Source organism: Penicillium angulare (assembly GCF_028827245.1).
Source record: "Penicillium angulare strain IBT 27051 chromosome Unknown utg000005l_segment0_segment0, whole genome shotgun sequence".
In the NCBI taxonomy this organism is placed as follows: domain Eukaryota; kingdom Fungi; phylum Ascomycota; class Eurotiomycetes; order Eurotiales; family Aspergillaceae; genus Penicillium; species Penicillium angulare.
In genome coordinates, this window is record NW_026623164.1 from 2,668,277 (window position 1) to 2,691,386 (window position 23,110).

The 23,110-nt window shown below is 45.8% G+C and overlaps 3 protein-coding genes across 3 annotated transcripts; 2 read left to right on the forward strand and 1 right to left on the reverse strand.

The window, feature by feature from the left end:
* Positions 1-723: 723 nt before the first annotated feature.
* Positions 724-2,926, forward strand: N7478_008336 (origin recognition complex subunit 4; the record flags this gene model as incomplete). Its single annotated transcript, XM_056924550.1, has 2 exons — positions 724-2,232; positions 2,300-2,926. 2 exons carry the CDS (start codon positions 724-726, stop codon positions 2,924-2,926), a joined length of 2,136 nt encoding a protein of 711 aa, XP_056777276.1.
* A 14,360-nt stretch (positions 2,927-17,286) lies between these two features.
* On the forward strand, positions 17,287-19,583 carry flbA (developmental regulator FlbA; the record flags this gene model as incomplete). Its single annotated transcript, XM_056924551.1, has 4 exons — positions 17,287-17,853; positions 17,999-19,127; positions 19,188-19,375; positions 19,440-19,583. 4 exons carry the CDS (start codon positions 17,287-17,289, stop codon positions 19,581-19,583), a joined length of 2,028 nt encoding a protein of 675 aa, XP_056777277.1.
* Positions 19,584-21,525: 1,942 nt separating this feature from the next.
* On the reverse strand, positions 21,526-23,041 carry N7478_008338 (RNA polymerase II accessory factor CDC73 family protein; the record flags this gene model as incomplete). Its single annotated transcript, XM_056924552.1, has 2 exons — positions 21,526-22,254; positions 22,370-23,041. The coding sequence occupies 2 exons, from the start codon at positions 23,039-23,041 to the stop codon at positions 21,526-21,528; spliced, it is 1,401 nt and encodes a 466-aa protein (XP_056777278.1).
* Between the last annotated feature and the right edge of the window lie 69 nt (positions 23,042-23,110).

Sequence of the window (23,110 nt, forward strand, 5' to 3'; positions counted from 1 at the left end):
ATTTGAAAGCATTGAGGCTTATAGCGCCATCTACTAGTAAAAGAGTTGGTTCAAGTTTCTGCAGAACTCGGATCCACAACTATATCTACTCTATTGAAGGTGAATATATAGTATAGTTGCATTATGCCTGTGTATAGTATCGATCTAAGATAAGGATTTATGGCCTGAAAAGGTGATTAACATCTATTATGAGGCTGAAGTCTCACGTATTCGAGTGCAAAATCCCGACTCTCTCCATAAGGCCATTTTTTATCAATCAAATCATCGCTGTGGTAGTTAGTTAGCTAATTAGATTGATCTAATAGACACCCGATTTTCAAGGCTTTAATAACTTATGGCCTAAGGTGTCTACAACCCGGAGATGGTGATTTGTTCCCGCGCATCAACAAACTCCCTTGCTGGATTGCTCACCACTCGAGGTTGAGATCGACAATTCGCACTCGGCGATTGAGCTAAAAATCGACAATCTGGATTCCTGATTACCACTGAGGAAGCCAGTGATTCCCCGAACTTAGTATACCTGGCACGGCATGACCAGTGACTTATATCCTTGATTGGCGCAAGTTGAGCTTGATATCGATTAAACCAGCGTCGCAGAACCTCGACAGACTCGAATCCGAGCCTTGAAATTTACCGCATTCTATCCCAAATCCGGAACCAACCGCCATTAGACCCGAACTTCCTCAGCCCTATATATTCCATACGATCATTAAGACGGCAATCATGAAAGATCCCCGCGCATCCAAACGGAGAAGAGTCTCCGAAGAACCTGCCCCCGATGACGATGGAGACATTGCTATGGAAAGTGGCAACGAAGATACCTTCTCCGCCCACTCTGTTGCCGACCCAGACTCCGAAGAAGACCAAGACTACCGCGGACCCCGGTCAAGGCCATCACGCCGACAATCAACACGAAAAAGCATTCAAGTGCCCAATGGACTAGGCGAAGATACTACAAATGAAGAACAAGCTGTTGAAACTCCGAAGAGTACCCGGGCTAGTGGAAGGCAGCGCAAAGCACCCCAACGATACGAAGGGTCAACGCCAACATCTACACGGAAGGCGGCTGCAACTCCTCGCAGTACTCGGGCGGGAAGAAGTGCTCAGAAGCCCAAACGAGACTCGGTGGATGATGTTGATATGGACGTTGACGAGCCTTCGCCCAAGCCTACTGCGAAACTCACGAGGACAAGATCGAGACGGAATATCGCCAAGCCCAAATCAAAGGATGTGGATGCTGTAGAAGCGGAGAACCAGTCGCCGGGCCCGGAGATGTATAATGATGGACTTGATGATCTTGTTGCTCTGCAACTTCAGCAAGATCTGCATCAGGGTCAAGGGGAGGTAGAGGAGAACACTGAAATGGTAGAGCCAAATCCGGATTATGTAGAAGATATGCAGAATCTTTGCAATGAGGCACTTGGAGGGGAAACTCGCTTGCTTACGAATTTTGTTCTTGAGAAGCTTTCTGGAAAGCGACAAATTCCACTGAAAGGCCTCGAAAATGAATACAACAAGGTCAACCATTTGATTGAACAGACTGTTACGGTTGGCGAAGGTAACTCAATGCTGCTCCTTGGATCACGAGGTTCTGGAAAGACAGCAATGATCGAAACAATCATCTCCTCCCTTGCGGAGGGTCACAAGGAAGACTTCCATGTTGTTCGACTGAATGGCTTTCTGCACACCGATGACCGCTTAGCTCTCCGTGAGATGTGGCGCCAACTTGGCCGCGAGACGAACACCGAGGACGACACAGTCAGAATCAACTCCTACGCCGATACTATGGCAACTCTATTGGCCCTGTTATCTCATCCCGAGGAGCTCTTCGGGGCGTCTGGTAACAAGGATGGTGTGACGGCTGCCAAGTCTATTATTATTCTTCTTGACGAGTTCGACTTGTTCGTCACTCATCCCCGTCAAACACTGCTGTATAATTTGTTCGATATTGCACAAGCACGCAAAGCCCCAATTGCAGTCGTTGGACTCACCACGAAGGTCGATGTTACCGAGATGTTAGAGAAGCGTGTCAAGAGTCGATTCAGTCATCGCTATGTATATGTTCCACTTCCTCGAACATATGAATCCTTTTCAGAAATTTGTCTCGCAAGCTTAAGCCTTGATGAAAAGGAATCCGTGCAACTGGCAAATTCACTCAATCCTGAGGATCGTGCTATATTGGAAACGACAAGTTGGCAAACGCTTCTTCAGGGTTGGCAACTATACCTGAAGGTAAGTCCCATCATATATTAGAGTGGCTTCGATGGAAAAAGCATGCTAACATACATACATACTTCAGCACCTATGGGATGACAAGGACTTCCAATTCCACTTGAAACGAATCTACAACCAAACCAAATCTGTGAAAGAGTTCCTGACGAGCGCCCTGGTCCCCATCAGTGAACTCAATCTCAGCACACACTCATCCGGACAATCTGCAATTCAAATCCCATCACCCAAGGCCTTCGCCTGGCAATCCCTTTCTTGCCCCGATCCCGCACCGCTCCCATTCTTCGCCTCCGCCGCCTCATCCTCAAGTCCCTCATCCCTCCCACTGGCCCTACTTCTCGCCGCAACCCGCCTAGCAGCCCTCTTCGACCCGGGCAATGACGGCGTTCAAACCCAAAGCCTAGCACCGCTCGCACTTTCCTTCCCAGCTGCGTACGCCGAATACGTCCGTCTCCTCTCATCCGCCAAAGTATCAGCTTCAATCTCTGGTGCCGCTGCTACCCCCGGTCGTGTCTGGGGTCGTGATGTAGCACGCGAGTCTTGGGAGAAACTTGTGACTTGGGGCCTTGTCACGCCTGTTGGCAGCGGTAACGGCACAGCCGACGGACAGATGTTCCGTGTTGAGATCAGTTTCGAAGAAGTGGTTGAGATGGCTGGCTCGAGTAGTTCCCTCGGACAGTGGTGGAGAGATGGTTAATGCTTTCTAGCATACTGTACAAATACGAACTATGTTCAAGGCTCCTTCTACGAAAACCATCATGATATTATCTATTTCAGCCTTAATCATTTCCCCCTAACATTCAAACATTGTGACTACAAAGAAGTTTACAAACTCAACTTGCATTATTCCTTAACGCAGTCATCAAAGCATTCCGTCAGTATCACGAATATGTTGAGTAATCAAATCCAATATGTAATCCAAACATTTGATATGAATCCTCATCAGGATAAACACATCCAGTCAATCAATTTCTCAAACCACTCGCGTCCTTGTGACTAACGCCACCAAATTTAGCATTCGTCACAAATACACTAGCGAACCTAGCCCAACGCCCCAAAAGCCTAACACATGGTGAACTTCGCCATCCCTCGCTACATGCAGGTCCTGCCAAGTTTCACTACGGAGTACCTTAACGGGTGACCCGGGGAGGAGAGATCGGAGACGGACACAGATCCGCGGCACTACTGTATGTATCGCCGCGGTCTAAGTGCATTGTCGGACTATGCGCGTGCTCATATCGGTAAATGTCAGTGTGGATATGACATATCACAACTCGAATATGTATAATGGGCCATACGCCTATCAGGTAGCGAGAGATCCTAAGCTCGCACCTCTTACATGTACCTATGGAGTTGAACATTGAACTTGTTCACTTAAATATCATGAAGGTCTTCTCTGCAATACCTGCAACCTGCTTCGGAATATGTAGTATATCGTAACTAGATCCATTTTCTCACTTCATTGCCTGCGACTAGTACTAGCTAGTAGAATTTTCTCTCCATGAATTGACCCAGGCCATCCTTGCTAGAGTATGCATCCTGCCGCTCGACACGGAGTACAACGTGCTAAGAACACAGAGGACTGGATGAGCGGAATAAGAGGAATCTAGGTAGCCATGGAGATAGAAGTCCGGATTATAACCCTGCCTGACTAGATGGTTCGTCGGTGGATGTATCGGCAGAGCTACGCCCAGTCGACCGGCAAATAGCTTCAGCCACGAGGCATGTAGTTCCAGTCAAGACGAAAATAGACAAGCATAAACCTATGCCTGTACTATGCTGCCCACATGGGACAGAGGTATAGCAAACAAAACCGAGAATAAGCAAGAAGGATTTTCGTATTTCGTACGAGGTCGATCATGATCGCAGGATGGATATTTACATCATGAAATCTTAACACTGCGACTTTGATATGCATATCTTGACTTTCTGAAAAAGAATTAAATATTTTAGTGATAATTTACTCACATTGTACAAAGAAAGGATAACGTGGATAAGATCTACAAGTCGCTAAGGATTGTTACACGGTATCTTCCCATGAAGGAACTTTAGTTATTCAGGAAACCCCCATTTACTTTTTTTTTCTTTTTTCTTTTCTTTTTTCTTTTTGCCAGAGACCGGATTACAGCTAAGACGGATTGATTGGTTCGAGGCTAAGTTTATGGAAGCACGCGGCATGCAAGCGTGCTCACCATGTGTCAAAAGTGACATGTCGCAGGGCCTTCTCAAAATATTGTCCATAAAGGGTAAAAGTGGCGACGGGGAGGAGTCTGTGTGGGACGATCATTTGAGATGTAGAAATACCGATAATTTACCTAGGACACGATAGATAGGTTCACTCAAGCGGTTATTGGTATAACTACATAACGTGATTTCAGGCGACCATAGCAAACAAACTGCCCCTTTGGACCCTATTCAGGAAAAAAAAAGAGCAAAAACAAGAAGAGAAGATAACTATAATACTCACTGCATATAAGCAAAATCAGCTTCATTATTTCCTGTAGTCTTTACAATTCTGCATAATTCCACTCATATGAACCGGGAACTGGGCCGCGGGGTACCATGTGAAATCTGCACCATGTAGCTAGCTACAGTATTATTTCCGATTCCGAAGCTAAGTACCTAGTCGACTATCTTCAGTCCTTCTAAAACCTCAAACCTCAAACCTCAAAAACGTAGCTACAATAAGTGCGTTACGACCCGACCCGATGGATCTCGATTTCAGCAAGGCAGCGGAGCTCCTCGCATGGCCATGCAGCTAGCTAGTTGAACATGGCTCATTGAAGCAGATCTGTTGGGAGGTAAAGAAAGCGGGGAGGAAAAGGACCCATTCAGTGCGTGGCTGGTATCAGTTTTCGTCGAGGTGCAGGACTCCACAATTCTGCAGGACTCGCATGGTGCTCCTCATGGGAATCCACAGATGCCCAATGCAAGGAATCGGGCTGGTTTTTTAGTGGAATTTATGCATTGTGCTCGAACATTTAATCCGAGTTGGATCCAGCTCGGGGAGGGGAAAGGGCTTGAAGGAAGGGACGGAATCTTGGAAAAGGTCGCCGTGCCGTTGCGAATCCATCTAGGGATTAGGCGCATGGTATAGTATGATGCAGAGTGCAGATCAATATTCTGGTTTCCGGTTCTTAACCTATTTTAAGTCTAGAGTCTGTTTTGTTCTGTTTTTTTTTTTTCTGCGTACAGTATATTAGATACCTATTTTTATGATATTGTTGGTGGTATTTTGGGGGGTTTCCGAATTGATTTTACGCTGTGTAATGGACTACAATTAAATTGGTTGAAATGGCCCGATCGTTGAACTGCAGTAACCCGAAAGTCTTAGCTTGGCCGTACAAGTCAAGCATCCTTCTCGCTCTTGGAAAAGAGACTAGACTGAACTAGAGCCTTGAGGAATTGCAAGGTGTAGGGAACAGATTATATTGGCGTAGGCTTTTCTAGTAATGTCACCAGGCCTCTATGGTCCTTCGTACAGGATGAGAACAATAGAGGTGTTTTAGTCCAAGAACAGAGCAAGGCTCCGGGGATCTGGTGCTAGAATAGATGAAGTGACAGGGATTCAGACCACAAGTCCTTGTTGATGATCAGCGGATCCCGCCCCGTCCGACATGTAGTAATGTATCTCTCTCCTTTGTACCCAGGAACAGAAGTCAACACTTGGTCATCGATAGTGTTCTGCAGAATCAAAAGTCCCAATCTTGCGATGAAACCTTCTTCCAGGATCAGTTAGGTGGAGCCTTTTCCAAGCTTGTCTCGTCACCTATTAAAACCGCGTGTTGACGGGAAGAACGAGAAACCAAAAGACACTACTAATGTAAGCTACCAGGGTGGATGCATCTCAACCCCGCTTTGATGTTGCAGACGAGCCGTTTTCATTCTCGCTTGTGAGGATTTACCCTTTTACCCCTGTTCGTTTCCCCTTTGATCTTCCGATCTCTTTGTGTTTCCCTCGGGGAGGAGAAGAAAATTATCGTGAAGACGTCACTGGCATGGGGCCAATCTGCAATCGCGACAGGGAAGAACACAGAAAGTAAAAATGGTTGTGTGCGACCTGCAGAGAGAAATTATCACTCCGCTCTAGTATCTTTCTGCAGGAATCATATTACAGGAAGTGTAGATCTCCACATTGGGACAGAAGGAGTTGATTGCGGCGACTGCGGCCTCGGAGGATAATAGTAAAAGCGGGACCACATGCCTTCGAATCAGCGACCGATATACTGTTGCATGGGGTTTCCGGACTTAATGGCTGAATTAGATCATTTCGGGTTCTGTTGAATGATCGACTGCCGAGGAGGGACCTGAAAGAGGGAGAGGGAGGGGGTAAAGGTTTGAATTTAGAATATAGCTTGGGTGTCAGATCGCTGATACTGCCACTTGATTCGATTTGTGGTGTTGATCACCATCATCAAAGTGATCCTGTGCTGCTCGCCACCATGTAATGGCGCTTTTTAGCGCAAGTCGATCAAATTGATGCACTGCCTTGTACAAGTCTGAAGCCTGTGCTAATTAGCTGAGATTACCAAAAGAAAACCATTGTGGCGGAATAAGAAGATAACCGATGTATGTCCAGGGAAAGTGCATGAAAGCCAATCCACGCACGAAGTATTAGTGGTAGACAGAGTACATAACGTGCCACGAGGGGGCGTTTCAGTTCTGCAGTCTGTTATTAGCTCTGCAACTCAATGACGCCGTTATAGTATAGACCAATTGACATTCTTGGTGGCTTGAAACCTGAAAACAGTAAACCCGAATATGACGTTTCTTCCCCAGGAAGATTGGCGGAGTTATCGTCATTGCACCTATCCAGTTGGCCCCCAAGATGACTTTTCGGGGGCATAGTTCTGAATCAAGCCCGAGTGTCAGCATTAATTCCGACCTGCAGCGCCGAAACCCCGACCGCCCTACAGGGGGGGTGGCTAAGGGTCAACAAAGGGCCACATAAAGATGTAGTCTTCATAGAGAAGATGTGGAGATGAACCTCAAACAAACTTGAGACGAGTTTCAGACGAGGAGGATTGGGAGTGATATCGAGAATTCCTGGCCGAACTCTATACAATTTTGAGTATGCATATTGAGTGACATCAATTTCCTACAGCAGTAGCATTTGCCTCATGCACCTAAAAAGGTGACAAAGTACGACAAAATACATACGCTGTAACTTAGGAGCCACATGGATTAGGTGATCCAACACGTTTCTGTATGCAAGTCATTGCGTCTAATGAAATCACGATCGTCGACCAGCACCACTAGCTGCAGACGGTCGCATGACTTTTGTACCTTTTAACCGCTCAACACTGCGGAGTCCAAAACACCTATTACAAAATCAAAAGAAAGAAAAACTTCTCAATGTCTATGATTTTCTTGTCGATCGCCACGTGGAACAACAACCAGAAGGCTTTTTTTCGCTCTCCCGCGTGGTACCTTTCGGCTGGGATAATAGTGGAGGTCTCTACCGTCAATTTGACATTCATGAAGTGAATTCTGACTAGCGGTCAACCAAAAGGTACCCTTCAACGGAAAATATTCGGTTAAGATCGGGTCGTTTTTCCTTATTCTTCTCCATCTCCTCCATCTCCGCGCCCCAACATACGTATTCGGCGAAAGGTGTTCAAGTTGCCATTTGAGTAAGTCAGCCACTTCCGATACAACTAAAATCTTGACTAGTGACCCCCACTATAAAGACGGAGTTCATACTCTGTACGGTTCCTGTTCTCCCAAGGTAGTAAGTGGGATTGCCAAGCCATTCTTGTCGGGGAGATTCACCACCAAATCTTGGGTCCAGGAACCGATGGCAAAAATTGACAAAGAAACAACCACAGTTCGGAGGATTCCATATGCGACCCAAGCAATAAGATTGTCTGTCTCATAGTTCTTTGGCGCAGATACCCGAACACGAACCCCTGAATCATGGCGTTTGCCAAAGGAGAAATATCCCTTTCAATCATCAAGTGGATCCATACACTCTGTACCATGGATGAGTACGGAATAGCGGTATTCTTAGCGTCTTCCATAATCCTTCTAGAAGGTTTCTGGAATATTTCGCCACGCGGAAGCCTAGCATTGGAACCAGCCAGCCACCATCCACCCGGAATGGCCGATTGAATCAGATCTGATCCTTTCAATGTTTGCTTGGCGAAGTTTGACAGGTTAGGGTGACGCCTAGTTTGAAAGAGATTACAAGCCTTTAATAGACATAGTATATGCCATACCATACTGCTCTATATATCCACGGTCGCAGGGAGTAGTAACATACAATACAAACAGTTTTGAAAGTCAATGACGTGATCCATCTACAGGGGCTCCAGTATTATTGCTCGCAGACCTTGACTGCTTTCAGTAAGTCTGAGGAGTGGGGCAAACTGCTTTCGACGTAATTTTTCTTCATTTTTTCTGGTTATCGTATCTTCTTTCCCAAGATTCAGAGCGCTCTGGAACCATGGTTAGACATGTTATAATTGCCAACATAATGGATTGGCTTCGGCTAACTACTCCGTCCGTTTTGTACGAGACTGTTTTAACGGGTTTTCCGGTCGTCTTAGCGGATCGTCCCGACGGATCTACGTGTACTCCGTACAGAATTTGTATTGTATCTGTATAGAGTACCTACTAGTATAGCCCGTATATACAAGATGGCTGTCTTGGCAAATTACCCCTTTTTTTGGGCTGGCATTAGCTACATCAATGTCGCCAACAATTAAGGCCTAATATTCGCTGAATCCTTTTCGGCTTCGGGGAGCCCGACTAGCTAGCCTTACGATTAGAAGCCGTGTCTTGTCCGGCAATTGAGAATGATGTGCTACAGGGATATTCGCGCCAAAGACTAGTCTTACACCTTGTTGTAGATAGGACTAAAACTAGTTTGATGGCCTAGTAATTTTACGGAGAAACCCTACAAGATACAGTAGTAGCCATTCATTCTCCGCGGAGCCCTGAAGTATTGTATACTGACTGTACTTTGTACTCTGTACTCTGTATCCATATACGAGCACTAGCATCAGAGCTTCAAGACAAAAAACCTTAGATGATTATTCAACGGCAATCCAATTTCATTTCCACCTGATCCCCTGATCCCCCTTTTTTTACTTTCGGCTGACGCAAAATACCTACCGGTTGCGGCTGATGCCCAAAGCACAGTGTCCACCGACGTAAATGAGTGGTGATGCGCAAGCCACATGGCAGCAATACGGGGAGGAGTCTGTGTTCAGACTCCATGCTCAGATCGCTGCCTAGTACGGTCTAGGGGATACTAGTCCCTGAGCGCACCACGTGGGAAAATCTCCACATCGTGTCTCGCGGGCAAGGTAAAATTAAAATTGAAATTAAAATTAAAATTAAAAAAAAATTGACAAGCAAGACTGACTATGCTGGAAGGAATTGCGACAGGATTAGTGTTTACTGTAGTTTGAGATTTGGACTGAGCGGTGGCGGAGTTAATGTGTTCATTTAATCTTGCTGACAAGCCAAAGAGAGTTAGCACATCAAACTTGAATTGATTGAGTCTTCGTAAGAGAGTCACTGGTCCTCCTTGTTTCCGGGTCCACACTCTGAAATTTAGGTTCTTTTTGTTTCTGCCTATGATGTTGGTTTGAGAATCTGTACCCCATCTGCTAGTAGATTGTATTCCAAATTGCATGTCTCCACAAAAGATAAGAGTTATTACAATATTACTTATTATTTAGAATTGCATTGGATCTGAAAAAATGCATACGTATGTATACGGAGTAAATACTCCAGGACTCCATACTCCATGCATGCTTCTATTGACATCGAACCTTGGATTCGAGCGAGGATCACAGGCTTGGCATACGGAGTAATATTAATCGCAAAGCCAAGCAAAACTACAGTAAAGTTAAACTAAAATCCAAAAAAGAATGATAAAACAGTACAAACTCAAACAGCGCATCCGAGCATAGTCCGAAACTAAAGCCGAAAACTATACTGCCTGCGTGGCATAACAGCCGACATGCTTCCCGTAGCTTGATTTGAATGCATGCATATCCATGCTGAGTAAGGCTACTAGGTAGGTGTCGACATGATGTCCGTACAGTACAGTACATATCTTCATGCCGACCAGCAAGGGAGGGGACCTAGAGCCTGGTGAATCGCTGTGTCAGAAGAGGGTGTTTGTTCTTGTGCAACCCTGTCTTCCCGATGACATCTCTTTCCCCGGATAGAACTGATTTCTCCCTCGTACAGACTTAGCTTAGCAAGTGAGTATGTACTACATGTCGCACCACATGCGAGCTGGCTAGGCAACTTCCTATGCAGGCGTAGGGAACCTCGTCCCCCACTAGCAGCCGATGTGCATTCAGACTAAGGGTGCAGGTGGTTGGCTGGAATTCGGGTTAGGACTGACGATCTTCTATCTTAGCACTATCAAAAAGTTTATGCTCCAGCCGTCTAAATCCTGGAACAAGGTGTGAAGGAGGCCTAAGAATTCGTTGGAAGTAGGTTATTTTCACAAATCCCTGGATTGGGTAATTGACTATTTATTTGAAATCAATGCACTGGCATTAGTATTCGGCTAGCGAATAGTACTTCATGTCCGTCTGTAGTATGTATACCTAAAATATACGGTACTTACATGTTGTCTCCATGCATAAATGCATCTACCCCATACATACCGAGTAGAAAATAAATACCTAGTATACATGGATGGATGCCGTAGCTTCGGACCCCGGAGCTCCCTTACATGTCTTACTCCGTCAAGCTTGGCCTTTAGCCATGGCGATTTCAAACACGAGAACATGACTCGCAAAGTTTACCTTTAAGCCGCGCTGTACCCCAGAAAAACGCGAACCACGAGGAGGCAGTGCTAGAATCCTTCAACAGCACCTGAAAGGTATAGTCAAGTGCGCATACCTTTCGTTTCCAGCACAGTGGACTAGTGACCCCCTTTTTGGCTTAGCCCATTTGCTCCTTCGTTACCCGCAAACGTAGGATCATGAGTGGGCAGCTGCATGCGTGGCTCGCGTGGCGGTCAGGGATCAGAAACCTTGAAAGTCGCTGAGGAGCGGGGCTAGTGTAATTTACAGCGCAACGCTGCAAATGTTAATTACTGGACACATGTGCATGGTCGGGGAGGGAATACGTAAACGTACAGATACAGATACATACAAGGGAAAGTTACAATACCTAAGGTTCGGCCGAGCAACATTGAAACCACGGAACACTTGGCATTTGGAATCAATTATTCCCCGTTAAAAGGGAGAAGAATGAAAATGATTGAACTTCTAGTGAAGATCGACGGTGGGTTTCGAGGATCACTACCTTGCCTTCTATTTAGTATAGTCTTGACGGCTATTGTTCAAATCAAAACACTCGAATCCATGTATTGAAGACACTTAAGGTGGTCCGACCGCAAGGTTAGGCCTAACCTTACCCTTTGTAAGATTAGTGCAAGGAGAATTCACCATAAACATCTTAGCGGGGCCTCAAAATTGGAGCTTTTGCCTTTCAATCGACTTGATCAGTATGTCTTCCGGTGATTCCCCACACGACTGCGGGTTGAAGCGACAGGGATTGTTAACACTCATCCACAGTGCAGACAGAGTACGGGTTACACTAGACACTATAGCAAGCCCTAGTCATCTGTTTAATATCTTGGCAAGCTATCGCTTAACTAAAACAGATAACAGATAATCGTCTAAAGCTCGTAGTTAACTCACTTACTTAGTCATTTTCTCTTGTCAGCCACACGGATAGACCAATTTAGTGCAGCTGCCTATGCGCGCGTTTGTGCCATCTGTCCGAATCCGGTCCCGGTCCCGGTCCCTCTTCGTATGTACAGAACAAGTGCCCCTCACTATAGTAAGATCATGATAAACATACATAGCGAGTGCCAAGGATTACTCCTTCCGACCAATGAAATTGCCACAGCCCAGCCATCTGACAGCTTCACTGTGCCAGAGTGAGCCTCATACACATACAGTGTATTTGGGGGCCGATCCATATTCCTTTCCGATACGGCTATACACGTACCTCATCATAACAGAGCTGACAGCCCCCATTGTTTCTGGCCCCTTGCGGAGGAACTACTGTATCTGTACTTTCCCCCGCGATAGGAACAAGGACTTATGCACGTTATGCTCGTGTATCCTACATTGTAGCAATGGGTTTAGTCAGTGCGGATTGGATACCTAGGTCCATCCTTGTACTTTGTTCATGCATTGAAAGAAAGAGCCAGTTAGATGCCAAAATGAAGCAATGGATGAGCTTACTGTACATACTCGAGCAAATTGTAGCCTAGGTATGCACGGGGTACGAAATACACGACGCTCAACCCCAATCCACGTGGCTCAAAGCATATCCGATAGATAGATCTAAGTGACGTATCACACGCACTGAATGTTCTCGATCTGTATAGAATCTCCATAGAAGAACTAGCCAAGTCCATTACAAGCCCCCTTGTATAGTACATGGCATCAATGTGCATTGTATCCGACCACTTGGATCTATGTATAACATAATAAACTTTCCTCAAACTCCGCGGATACCTGGACCAGTCTTCTTGGCAGCTTGCTCAGCGCAATAACAGCAGTAAGGGGGCCCCTGCCTTCAAAGGAGCGAGCGATAATCGGTAACTAATGAGGATGAACCGGGATATGGCGGATGATATTGGGTTAACGCTAATATCGCTCTGTAGGATTATAGGACATGCGCGGTATCTCCGAACTGTGCTGCCCAGACTATTGGTGTCCCGACATGATGATCTGTGGACCGCTCGGCACAGTCTAGAGAAGACAGCTGACGTGTCTGACAAATGTATAAGATAGAGACCTATGGTCTCGGGCTTGCGGCCTTTTCTGGATCCGAGTTCCTTGGGGCGCTATAGGATATAGTGGAGTTTTAGATCTACTGACGTGGAAGAAGACAAGGCGAGATAGAAGGGAGCGGGAAGGGCGGAACAAGAGAAAAAGGAGAAAAAGGGTACATAATTGTGTATACATGGAGATATGTACTCCGGAGTTTGATATTATAACCATTAGGGAATAGTCCCAACGTCCCGTGAGGCTCAAGAATCTGGTGATCTAAGAAAAGAATCGAACTAAAGGATTTCCGACCGCTGAATCGAAACGGTGCATACAGATGGCGATAGACACATGCGATCCTTCTTCAAATATTACAAGGGGCTATATGCTATGTTTAACTCTATACTGTACATGAAACATGACACACATCATAGTCATGTATGCCACTCCCAAATTTTCATTATCCTGAGACGAAAGGAACGGAGAATAATCTGAACTAATTTGCTGCTCCCTGATTCCACAGGGGACAGCCAGTATGACAGCACAGTTCATTTGGATTGATCCGACGGCCGTGCGTTTAACTCTTGCTAGTTAAAGATCAGAACTAGAAGGCGCCACAATCCCCCTTAAACGCGCCGGGGCTAGAATGAAGCCAAAAAACAAGGAACAACACGAGATCGCTCGCCAATATGAAACAAACCATTTGTTGTTGGGGGCTTTGCTATCCAAGGTTTAATTTAGTTACTGTACTCCCGCTTGCTCTCTTGATAGTGGGGAAATGGGGAAAGTTTCAAAAAAATCCCTTTTTTGTTTGCGCCAGGAACCATGGCGGTTCCCCAGATTGGAACCGATGACTGGCTGGGCCAGGATCCGGACCAGTGAAAAAAGCGGTGGAATGGACCGATGCTCGTAATTGTATGGATCAGATCCCCCGTATAAGTTCTCCTGTGCGCTCAGATAATTTTCTCCACGTGTCCACGTGGGCATGAAAACCGGGCCACATGGGCCTCTCGCACGAAGACGCTTGGAAAGACCGTGGAACATTTTGGAGAAATCTACTCCGCCACGCGGGGGCCATAACAACTTTGAAACTCCGTTGTTTCGAACCACACGGGGGTGAGTCAGAAATAGTGTTGGGCGCTAACAGGGTCTCGGTAGCGAACCGTAAGTAAATGATAAATGATAAACAATAAATATCATATCATATTAATCATAATCTAATAATATTCGGAATCGAAATCGGAATCTTGGGAATCTTAGATCATAATAGCTGTACATATGTATTGTAACCATGATCACTGGCAAGATTGAGAAGAAACAGTGGCGGTCTCCACTTCTGCTTAGAAAGACGAAAATGTTCTACAGCTCCATACGGAGTACACTTACGCTTTTACTTCCAAGGTTCTACCGTAGTGAAACATGTGATGTGCGTCCCCTCTTTACTCAAATTCTCACGGAATCCAAACTCGTCGGCATCGGCATCAAACCCATCGTATCGTTGGGGGGTTTTCCAGTCTTCCGAGAGCAACAAAGAATATCCTCCGACATAATTCCGATTGGGGTATGACCCGAACATGAGAGATCGGTGTAAACCGCAGTGTATCTACACCCATATTGCACGCTGATTTCATGGATCTTTTTTTTTTGCCACACCGATAAGGTTCCTGACAGTAACCTTGGAGGGGCATGTACTGTAGGGATTTACCACGTGTTTTGGGCTCAACTTGAGTTGGCGAAAGGTCATCATTACCCGATTAGTCTAGGGGGCCGAGAAAGGTCCACATTGGGTCCATATTGGTGGGGCATTTCCAGTGGCTATGGAGAATGGAGAGCCTGAGAGAGAGAGAAGGAGGGGGATCGCGAAAACGAAACAGAAACACGATTGGAGTAAGAGTGGGGCCAATGAACAGGGAAAGACGCCATCATGAACCAATCAGAGTATCTATTGAGTCATGAAGAGTTAGAACACCCTGATAATGGATAGAAGCACCTGCTACATTAGGCAACATAAAAGCCTAACCTGTGTAGTAATAGTGGTACGAGAAGAGAATACCACATGTGCAGAGAGCAGTTTCTGGAGGCTCTTCATTATGTCGAATGGACAGCTGGGCGGTATTAGACTCAAGCTAATACCCGTCAGAATACAAGGGGCGCACATCATGATTCAAGCGCGGAATGAGAGGGGGTTTTCCCGCCCTTTCACACTGGTACGGTATTTACCTGTAATTCTGATCCCGGTCGTCAGCACAACTTGAAGGATCTTCACGGATCTATTCGGCTCTGAGGTTCCAAGGTTTGGCCCTGGCCCAAGGCTTGGGTCAGCGGGTGGTGAAATCATTGACTGAAAATATTGGTTTGAAGAGATTGATTAATTAATATAATAGTATAGAGAAATAGAGAAATGGGAGAGAGTAGGGGAATTTGGAAGCCCCAGGACTACCTGATAGACTGTGGAGTTTACTACGTTCATACCCCCAATACTTGCGGACACACCCTCCCCATATTACACGTGACCTCAAATCGGCAGAAAATTCCCAAATACCTGCCCCTAATAAAATTGCCTCAAAAAGCAAGTGTATTGCTTGATGCATACCGTTGACTATATAGACTAAGGAGCGTTAGGCTCGGCGCGGGAAGGTCGCGGGGTACCGACGTCGCATCGTGGCTACATGTACTCGACATGAAGTTATACAACATCTTCATTCAATACTTTGTTGGGATAGAGACCTGAAGCTCTCTGTACAAGTTTGGGTACATATACATAGAGGGTTTGGCGGTGGGAAGGGCGGTGGAATGAGGTTAAAATGATTGGCTACAGCCGTGGAGTTTATGTGGGGAGGGGTGTGAACGAAAGGATTGGGGGTGTGAACGTAGTAAACTCCTAGACAATTTTCTCGATTACACGATCGGAGGATGTCTAATTCCGATAGTGTAATTGAAGGTGGGACTGCATGGGGGTAGAGATAAATACTAGTGGGTATATTTGTATCGCGCAAGGAGAATTATTGACTCTAGGAATAACAGATACAACAGTAGAGTTGTATAGAGAAGTTGAGTCGTTTATATATTATATTGTATATACTCTTGGACTTCCGGGAGGTAGTGATTTGATACAGGGATAAATAATGTAAATTAAGCATAGCCCTGGAGAATGAATAAAAATAAGCCCTGAGACTATCTGGGTATGGAAGATGCAACATTTGAACGAGGCTGTTTTGAAAGAGCCGTGGATACCGTGTAATACAGGTAATGATACCACCCTGCACGAAATCAGAAACAAGGAACCCACCGATCTTCAAACCATGAGGCAATCCTTTCCCTTGGCCTTGCCCACGTTATTTGGATTGCAGCACACCAAACTGTTTCCGGGCTCACGCGTGGGTTGTGGGTCAAGGATGACAGGCATTTCTTCTTCACAGGCATTCATAGGTATTCACCATCAAAGGGGGGAGAAAAATATATTCTTTTGTTCCTGCTAGATTTATTTTGATGAAAGGGATTGGAATGCATAAATAGAAATAGGATTTTTATTCTCCTATCTGTCACTTACTCCCTATAGTAGAGACTATTGTCCTCTATCTATTTTTCTAGAAGATCGACGGCCCAGATGATTACTCGTTTTGGGCCGTTTTTCTCATTCCCCCCCTCTTTTTTTAATTTTTAATTTTTTTTCTTACTATTTTATTTTGTTTTATTCTTTTTCTTTTCCCGATTTTGTTTTATTCACTATTTTATTCACTATTTTATTTTATTTTTATTTTATTCATAATATTTCCCATATTATTCCCATTCTATTATAATATTAGAATAATTTTTATTTATTATTTTTCACTCCCATATATATGACTAGTATTATGGACAGTGCCCTACACTTTCACTCCCCCAACCCCTTCTTAAACTGAACAATACCTCTATTACACCTATTCTTTCTCCCTTTTTATCCCCCCTTTTTTGATTACTTGTTGCTCGTACACTAAAAAAACCAAAGAGACAGTTCCACTTCTCTTTCTCTAGTTCCAGTCTCTCTCCCGGTTGTATAATCCCTTTTTTATTTGATTTTTGATTTTTCTTATTATACAAATTCCTTTTATTATTTTGGTCTCCATTTTTTTAATTTCCATTTTTTCCATTTTATTTTATTTTATTTTTTTATGATTTTATTTTCTGTTACTTGCCCCCCTCTCCCCTTTTACAGAAGTGTACAGATCGTGGCACTTGTTTGACTGTATACCCACTTTTCACACTCTTCCCAAAGTCTGGTTCACCCAAATTCCTTTTTCCCCCAAAAACCCATTCAATGCCAACCCTACCTTCCGTGAATCATAACCGAGACGATTCTCTCTCTCCTGCAGTTCCTGATCCTCATTCTAATTCTATAACTGCTACTCACCCACACCCTCCTTCCCTAACATCTGCCTCTGGCCCGTCTACTTCACATACCACCTTCACAGGCTCCGTTGTAGGCTCCATCTCCCGGCGCAATCGTCGCTCTTTCGCTGCCTTGGCCCAGAAAACTTCCAGTGCCTTTGCCAGTTTATCAACAATCAGCCAAACTGCGCCTTTACGTTCATACCCGTCAAATAGCAGCCTATCCAGACTATCGAGAACATTCAGCACATCCCCCTTGACCCCACCACTATCAGACGGGGAAGCCCACGACCTACCGGATTCTGCGCGCCCTGATTCTCCCGCATTGGTCGACTTGAACACCACGCAGAAACGACGCTTGACTTTACAGCGCATTCAGACTCCCTCGGATTTTCGCCCTGTCTCCTCGGGCACAGTCCCAGTCGCACTTCCCAAGATGCACCAAACCTCGTCTCGGTTGTTGCGCATGACCGAAGATGAGCGCCCTTTCACCAAGGTACGTTTGACTTACTAGAAAATTGCAAATTGAGAGAAGGAGAAATGGCTTTGGCGGAGGAAAAGAACAAAGAAGGAAAAGGAAAAAAAAAAGCGAAACAAAGGCGATTGATGGATTTGAGTGCTCATATATTGGTATTTTCTAGGATTTTATGGACTTGTTCTCCACGTTGATGGTTAGCTTGAAGTTGGACACCCACCGTGTTCGCTTCACTCGTTATGATCACACTTTTACCTCAGAGGAGGCCATTAACAACCTTGGCTCCCTCAAATTCTCCCAATCAAACCGCATGCCCGACCCCAAGGACCCCTCCCGAATTGTCACCACTACCACGACCACCACATTCTCCATGGCCAAGGAAATGGCCCGTTCCGTTTGTCAACGATTTGTCGACGCCCGATTCATCGAGTCCGTGGACGGCAAGGCTTTACCGATTTTCCCATTGAAGGGTGCTTTGTTCCAACTTACGCCAAAGGGAATCAACATTTTACAGCGTTTCTGCCAACGGAATGGAATCACAGCCCGTCACGTGATGGATGTCTTGGAGTCACCGCGTAATACAATGCAATTGGTGAACTTGGAGCGAGACATTGAAACCGATAAACTGTCGCATGATCGCGCCACAATCGAAGTGATTTTCCGCCGATTTGCCGGTCAGGAAGGCCCCAATATCAAAAGCAGTGTTTCAACCTCAGACAACGATTCATTAAGCGATTACTCCAATGGGTTAATTGGTGTGAAGATGGCTCGGGAGCGGAAATTGCAGGATGGCAAGATTTACAGCAACACCTTCACTGGAAAGGGGGCCGTAGATTGGTTGATGGATTGCTCTACTACCATTGAGCGCCGGGAGACTTGCTTAATTGCTGAGCTGTTCCTGAAGTATGGTCTGATGACTATGATTCAGGATGATAAGTCTTTCCCCGATTCGAACGCCGTTTTCCAGCCTTCCAAGTACTCTATTTACTGCATTACAGAGCGCGGTCAACGTGTGTGTGGATGGATTGCTCGTGATAAGAACCGTGAAGTCGCCAACACTACTTATGATAGCCGTGGTATGCCCCGCGACTCCAACAACGCCCGCCTTACCCACATCCTCGGTGACCCTGCTCTCCGCCTCCTGTTCCGCGAGTTCCTCCGTTACTCCCTCTGCGAAGAGAACCTGTCGTTCTATCTGGATGTTTCCGAATTCACTGCCAACTACCACAAGGCCGAGAAGGCTGGTGTATTCAGCAGGGTAGACTCCGTTCGGGAGACATTGGCTGCTGCTTATGGTGAGTTTCATCTAAAAGTTTGACTTTTTATTTGTTTTGCAATCTAACAATCTGAAATAGGCCTTTACAACGCCTTCTTGGCCCCTGGTTCCCCCTGCGAGTTGAACATCGACCACGCCCTTCGCAACAGTCTGGCTAGCCGAATGACCAAGGCGGTCGGTGATGATGAGTCCATGTTCAAGAGTCTTCAGGAAGTTGTGCATCTTTTCGAACTTGCCCAGACATCCGTTTTCAAGTTAATGTCAAGTGTATGTCTCCCTGTGCTAATCTCTTTTTTGTCCCTCGTTTCATTCGTATTGACTTTTATTGCAGGATTCCGTTCCCAAATTCCTCCGTGACCCCAAGTACTCCGTTGTTCTGCAAGAGCACGACGTCGACATTTTCGGTGGATCTCGCTCGTACTCACCGACACCCGTCGCCCCGGAACGCAGCATGAGCCGTTCTGTTCGAACATGACAATTACCGCGAGGCAGCGTTGATGTTCCCTACAATATAGCAAACGGTACCCGGCCGCATCGCAATTCGATCGCTCTCCCTACCCCTGTCAGCTCATGATCGCCAAGCTTCCAACGACATTGTCCCTTTTCACTTCTTTCAAAAGTCTTGGACTCGGGCTTTGACAGATGCGAAACCAGCCAATCGAGTCGGTTCCGCTCCCGTAAAGCTGTGCGACTGCAACTCGGGGATCACACCCGCGACGGGGATGCTTTTCCCTAGGGAAAGTTAGAACTGGGTTATCTCCTATTTTCTACCCCAGCGATATGACACCAACATTGTCATAATTGAATCGCCTTGGCTATACAGACCATATGTTTCCCTTCCGCCTCCTTGCACACTTTACACTCATGCTATGCCGATTCGAGACTGGTACGGGATTTCTGTACTGATGCTCTCGTCTCGTCTCATCTCGTTATAATTTCCACCGCCACGAGATATTTTCTTTTTCCTTTTTTTTCACCATCAGATGAAAGACGTTAATGATCGATGCCTCATGTCATAGAGAAGGCCGAAATCAGGCACCACTTGTAATATTTGGACGACATTTCTTTTTCTTTTCTTTTCTCTTTTCATTTCTTGTCTTTTCCTTTTACTCCCGGACTATTTGATTCCCCCTTGAGTCCGGTTTTCATCAGATACTTGACTTGACCAAGTCATCTATCTGGATACCGAATCACGCAAAAAATAAAGCAAAAGAAAAAAAAATATCTACGACCTCAAAAAAGACGGGTGGTTGATTCCTGCAAGCCTTTTTGTTTTCTGTTGAGCATCAGACACGGCGTTTATTTTTATTTACCCTCTTCTGCATAAATGCTTTGCTTGGTGCCTTAGCTTCTTATTTCATTTATTTCCTTGATTCATTTCTTTATTGTCCATCTTGCATGCATGATTTCCTTACGTGAGCATTACGTCCATTTCTTTTTGTCGATTGCATTATAATCTGTTTTGGGCACAGCGAGTGAGTTTCTACTTTTGTATGCCATAGTATATTGATTCCCATGGAATTGCAATGGACATGACGATCTCATCTTACTATTTTCTATATCATATCTCCTACATTCCGTTCTAGCCAGTAAGTCGAAATAGAATTCCAATCCATAGTCCAAGGCAAACTAAAGTAGTAGTAGATACCGATACTGCCTTCCTATTTTAGATTCAATCTAGACCCAGCAAATTCAATAAGTGCTTCATTAGTGTATCATTTATAATATGCATGTATAAAGTACTAGTACATAGAGTCTAGATTTCCATGTCGATCTAGATCTTGATAGCCTGGTTGTCATATTCAAGTTTTCCTAACCTGGCGTGATTGATCCATGGATATCCCAATTCCCCCAACTTTCGCCACATGGGCCCAGACTCAGTTCTCGTATCAGATATCCGGTGCCCTACAAGAATTTGACAGGCGTCTAGACCTTTTAGACCCTCAGGCTGTTGTTTTTTAGATTTCCAAGGTTTACTTACTAAATATTAAATAAGAAGTAGGTTAGTATAATAAACAGATACTAGAGGATGGACTAGACTAGACTCAACATGTGTATCATGTGGTTCGTTTAATTTTTCTATTCTTCCTTCTTGATTTTGTAAAACAGAACTCTAATCTAATTCTACTTCTACTTCTCATACGGATTAGGAATATGAATAGGAACCGGAAATCGAAGTGAAAATGTTTTCAAGGCTGATTTACACACCCACAACGCCAGAGAACCATGTACCCTATTTATCATATCGGTGAATTACATTTTTGAAAAGGAAAGAAAACGAAAAGAGCAGGAAGAACAGGGGAATCAAAGTCGGTAAGTGGGTAAGTCGAGTCGAAAGAACCGAGGTCAACAAGATGAGACAGAGTATGGAAGAAGAGAAGAAAAGAAAAGATACTACCTAAGTACGGTACGTATCATCATTTCGATCCCCAACCTCTAAGCCTCATCCCCTCCTCAATAGCAGTCCAAATACCCTCAACAACCTCCCGATCCCTCCACCGTCCACCCCCATGCAAACCACCCTTCTCGTCCCACCGCTCAACAGCATAACTCTGCACACCACGTCCCCACCCCTTAACAGTAGCAGGGATATCCTCACCCCTCCACCCAACATAAATACCCGTAGCATGCTTAAAAAGCTCCGGCGGCGCAGACCACTTATAAGACTTGAACTGCCACGTCTGACCAGTCGTAAAAACAGCAACAAGACGAGACCAGTACTCTGGCTTGAAGTTAGTTGTTCCATCGACAAGGATGAACTTCGTAGGCTTTAGGCCGCGGCTACCGCTTCCTGAGCCAACGGCGTTGGCGTTCGGATTGGATGGGTCAGCCTTTAGACGGAGGGGGCGCTTAAGTTCCATGAAGTTTGCCTCTGTGGACATGCTGAGGGTTGGGTGGTCTGGTGGGACGAAGACGCCGTCTTGGAGGAAGGATTTGATGTTTGACATGCGGATTAGAGAGGAGGCGGAGGGGGAGAGGAGGATGATCGGGTCTGGTCTTGAGTGTGTTTTGCGGGAGCTGCTCATTGAGAGACCGGCTGATGGAGCGGGGATTAAGGGCTTGCTTCCTGGTTTGGCGGGTTGGCCTGGTCGATTGCGGTTGCGGTCGAGGAAGATCTCGGCGCTTTTACGGACGTGAGAGAAGTCCTGTGGACATATATTGTTAGTTATATGTTCGTGTGTTGGAATTCAATCAATGTTGAAGAAAGTGGATATTTAAAATGGATGAGTGTATATATGGCAGGCAAGAATCAAGACTCACAGTTGCTTTAATTCCTCTCAGGACAGTATTCCGGTCTCCTGTCTTTCTCTCTCCATTGTAAATCTCCTGTAGTTGGGGATCAATCGCTTTCTGTGCACGACCCTGGCCACCAGCCTGTGTTGACGCGCCCGCACCACTGGGCACAGTAGGAACGCCCGTCGCACCAGAAGCAATACCGGCCGAGGCATCAGCCTGCGCAGCACCAGCAGCGGCGGCGGCAGCAGCAGCAGCCGCAGCAGCCGCGCCCTCAAGAGGCTTAATATACTCGCTTTCATCTGAAGCGCCCTCAAGCCAAGTAATCAGATCCAAACGCTCAACGAAAACAAGGTTCTGGACCTCATCGGCCTCCTTAAGTTTAAGCGCTTCATTGAGTTCCTGGGCGGAGGCAATGTATTCCGGGATAGCGACGTCTTTCTTCTGCCACGCGAAGAAGATACTGCGCAGGTCGACGGCGGATGTAAGGGTTGCGGAGACAAAACGAGTGGGTGTGTTTAGAGGGAGAGACTGAGGTGTTGGCTGCAAGAAGAGGAGGTGTGTTGCTTCGGCGAGGTTCTCTGTCGCATGGTCGTTGGAGAGCTCTGGAGAGGTTGTTGGTGTTGGGAGGCTGTCCGAGGCAATGGCGCGACGCAGCGAGAGGAGAGGGTCTTGCTGGGTTGGGTCGGTGGTCGCCATTGATGAGGATGAGGGAGCGAGACCCTTGAGGAAGCTGGGGGTTGGGATTGAGGTGTCGGAGGTTGCGGC